Source organism: Oryzias melastigma, linkage group LG19 (assembly GCF_002922805.2).
Source record: "Oryzias melastigma strain HK-1 linkage group LG19, ASM292280v2, whole genome shotgun sequence".
Classification (NCBI taxonomy): domain Eukaryota; kingdom Metazoa; phylum Chordata; class Actinopteri; order Beloniformes; family Adrianichthyidae; genus Oryzias; species Oryzias melastigma.
Genome location: NC_050530.1, coordinates 4,889,437 through 4,892,784, shown reverse-complemented (window position 1 = coordinate 4,892,784; position 3,348 = coordinate 4,889,437). Strand labels below are relative to the sequence as shown.

Below are 3,348 nucleotides of genomic sequence, written 5' to 3'. Positions count from 1 at the left end.
AGGACACCCCCACGGCGGACCCCCAGACCTCCATGGAGGACCGCCGGACCTCCTCGGCAGACCCCCGGACCTCCATGGAGGACCACCGGACCTCCATGGAGGACCGCCGGACCCCCAGCCTGTCTGCGGCGCAGCATCAGAGGCGTTTGGAGGGTTTGTAACGAACCCGGTGGATGTGGTCAGGATGGATCATTCTCATTCTGATGATTTGATTTCCTTTTCTCATTTTATTCCAACTTTAAATCAGATTTAGTTTCACGTCCGTTTTTTGTTTTGGTCCATTATTAAAACTCGTGACATTAAAGCTAAGCGTCTGTGGTCGCTCCTGACTGAGAGTCCTGCAGGTGAGACGTAGAACAGTTAATACCTGCAGGGAGTTGAGCAAAATAAATGTAAAAAGCAACAAACTTCAGGTCAGAAACAGTTTTCTCTTTCCCCAGTGTTGCCATGGCAACTACCGACGTGCAGGTGATAAAAGATAAATACTTCTTTTATTTTAGTCTTTTTACATAAATAAACATCTTGATATATTCAATTAAAAAAAGATTTATTGACGAGTGACTCAGAACTTCAGACACAGCGCCACCTAGAGATGAAGAATTAACTTTACTACAAAAATAACTTTCATCAAACTTCAGGTTCACATAAACGCTGACGATTCATAAACTGGTGAAGGATGAAGATCACTTTAGGTGTCACATAAAAAAGATACTTTTAAAGACCCACTTTGACTAAAATTGTATTTTTGTGTTTTTTTTCTGATGATATATAAAGAAAATTAAGATTAAAATGAAATTTCTGAGTATTTCTTTATTCAAACTGTTGTGAAAAATATCCAGATAGATCCATGAACGTCTTTGTCTTCCTCGTCTGAACAAACCTGGATCCAAACTCCACGTCTGGGGGGTGAGGGCTGTAAGCTAGTGGGAGACAGTGCAAACAGATGGATGATGGGAAACGGGGGCGGGGTCACTCCATGCCAACAGTCCCGCCCACAACTCTGAGGTGAATTTCTACTGAACTCCTGCCGCTCTGCAGAAACTATGTCCTGGATTTTGGCTAAAATCTTAATTTTTACAGAAGACGATCGAAGTTTATGAAAAACTTCAAACTCTTGGACTAACATTCCTGATTCAGGATGTGATGCTTCACCTGAACTCCTGCAGGAACCTGAGGTTTCTCCATCTGTTTAGTAAGAATGTTTCGTGGTCGGTTCTGGTCACAAATCCATTACAAAACCCAGTTTCTGCATTCACTGTTTCCATGAGGCTGCAGCAGTTCTTGGATTCAGGACTGACGCACAAAACCCCAAAAACCACCTGAGCGGTGTCCCGGGAATAAGATAGGAATGCTCTCAGAACTGTGGGAAAAACGATGGAACAGATTCTCCCCGAATGAACTCGTGTTTTAGCCTTTGGTGTGTCTGTGGAAGACTCAGCATTTTCATACAGCAGCTAAAGCTGAAGAAACGAGCGAAAATGTAGCAAAGATCAAAACAAAGGAAGAAAAAAGTCTTCTAGCATCTAGAGTGTCAAACTAGATTTAAAACACATCTTTTTCAGACATTTACGCCAACAGAATCTTTATCTGTTTGTCTGCCTCTCAGGATGTCTGCATTTGTTCTTCACAGCCTCAGAAGAACCACAAGGTGGCGCTTTGAGCCAGTACTTCCCAAACATTGTTGACCTCACTGCTGTGTCTCTGTTTGTCCTGCAGATGGCGCTCCGCTGAGCGAGCTGTCCTGGTCGTCCTCTCTGGCCGTGGTGGCCATCTCCTTCTCCGGCCTCTTCACCTTCGTCTTCCTCATGCTGGCCTGCCTCTGCTGCCGGAGGAGCCGGATGGGCTTCAAGGTGCGTTCCCGTCGTCTGCCTCACACAGCCGAACGATGGAGGCGGAGACTCCACTGCCGTGGGAGCTCCGCCTCCCTCATTCATCCAAAAGAAAAGGTCTGCAGCCTTCAGGCAGCCAGATAAACCAACGGAGCTGGAAGCTTTTCACACGGGTCGCTGCAGAACCACAAAGATCCGAACGACGTGCTCGTGTTCTAAATATAGAACCGCTTCAGAGAAACGAGCATGTCTGCGCTGGTCTCATCCGTCTGACAGTTAACATGTTTATCAGAAAGTCAGATTCATGAAGTCAAATCTGAAAAGCTGCTTCTGATAGTTTCATGATCCTTAAACCGTTTGAGACCTTTGCTTTCAGTGGAAGGGGCGTGGCTTCTGATTCCACAGGATGTGATGTCATAACTACAGCTCAAAGTTTGAAAGAATTGATTTTCATTACGGTGCAGAGCTTCAGTGTTCAAGTTCTCCTCAGACGGAGGTCAAAGGTCTCCTGCTGCTCCTCAGCAGGTTTGGTCCATTCCTCCATGCAGATCTTCTCTAGAGCTGGGATGTTTCGCAGCTGTTGCTAGGCAACAACCTTCACAGCGTCTAGATTGAGGTCAAGAGACTGGATAGATTTTTGTCCTGCATCGATATTGTCACTGATGGAAGAAGATTGATGGGTTACACCACGCCCACAATCTTACACTCCGCCCATTTTCACGAGGGTTGAGTTACTCTCACCTTATTGGTGGTCACACCGTTACCAACATTAATTCAGGAAAGCATTTCATAATTTCCACCAATCCAAACCCGATCTAAAGGTTATATAGAACGTGTCACATGTAAAAACCCATAAACTTATGGTGAATGAAGGAATTTCACAATAAAAGCTCAAATCTACTGATCGATTCTTAAAGTTCTGCTTGTTGGAAGAACATTCTTTTGAGTTTTGTGTGAACATATGTACCAGAAAATGCTGTTCTGGAAAAAACGCCCCCCCCCTGTGAACCCCCCCCCCACGCTGCTCGTGTTGTAGATCGTTTTTTCTTCAATTCAGAGCGGAAACAGGACGCTGCTCTCAACGTGGAGATTCACACGTCTGCTGTGAGTTTGAGGCTGAAGGCAGCAGCAGCTGGGAGCTGAGGGGCCTGGGGGCGGGACGGGGGGGTACGAGGGCGTGAGGAAGGGCAAGCCCGAGAGTCCACAGCACATCCGGCCCCCCAGGCCTCATCTGGAATGAAGAACATCACAGGAAGAGGAGAAAACGAGAGGAGGAGGCTTCTGCAAACTCAGACAGTTTGAGTTTTTGGGGGGAAGAGAAGCCCCCCCCCGCAGGGCAGAAAACCTGCAGCTGCCCCTCAAACTCCTCCCTCTTTCAGCCGTCATGGTCGTGTTTTCATTAATGAGCAACACTTAAAAAGGAAAGTTGTTTATCTTCACCAAATGCGATGGACTGTTGAAGTGTTGAATCCGTCTCCACCCTGACTCCGCCCCCACCCTAAATCCACCTCCACCCTGA

At 46.5% G+C, this 3,348-nt stretch overlaps 1 protein-coding gene across 1 annotated transcript in view; it reads left to right on the top strand.

Moving 5' to 3' along the window:
* The window catches only part of aatkb (apoptosis-associated tyrosine kinase b), a 30,866-nt gene that overhangs the window by 8,800 nt on the left and 18,718 nt on the right, over positions 1–3,348 (top strand). Inside the window, exon 2 of the mRNA XM_024265021.2 lies at positions 1,717–1,850. Within this exon, the coding sequence (XP_024120789.1) occupies positions 1,717–1,850 (134 nt within the window). The remainder of the gene's footprint in view (positions 1–1,716; positions 1,851–3,348) is intronic.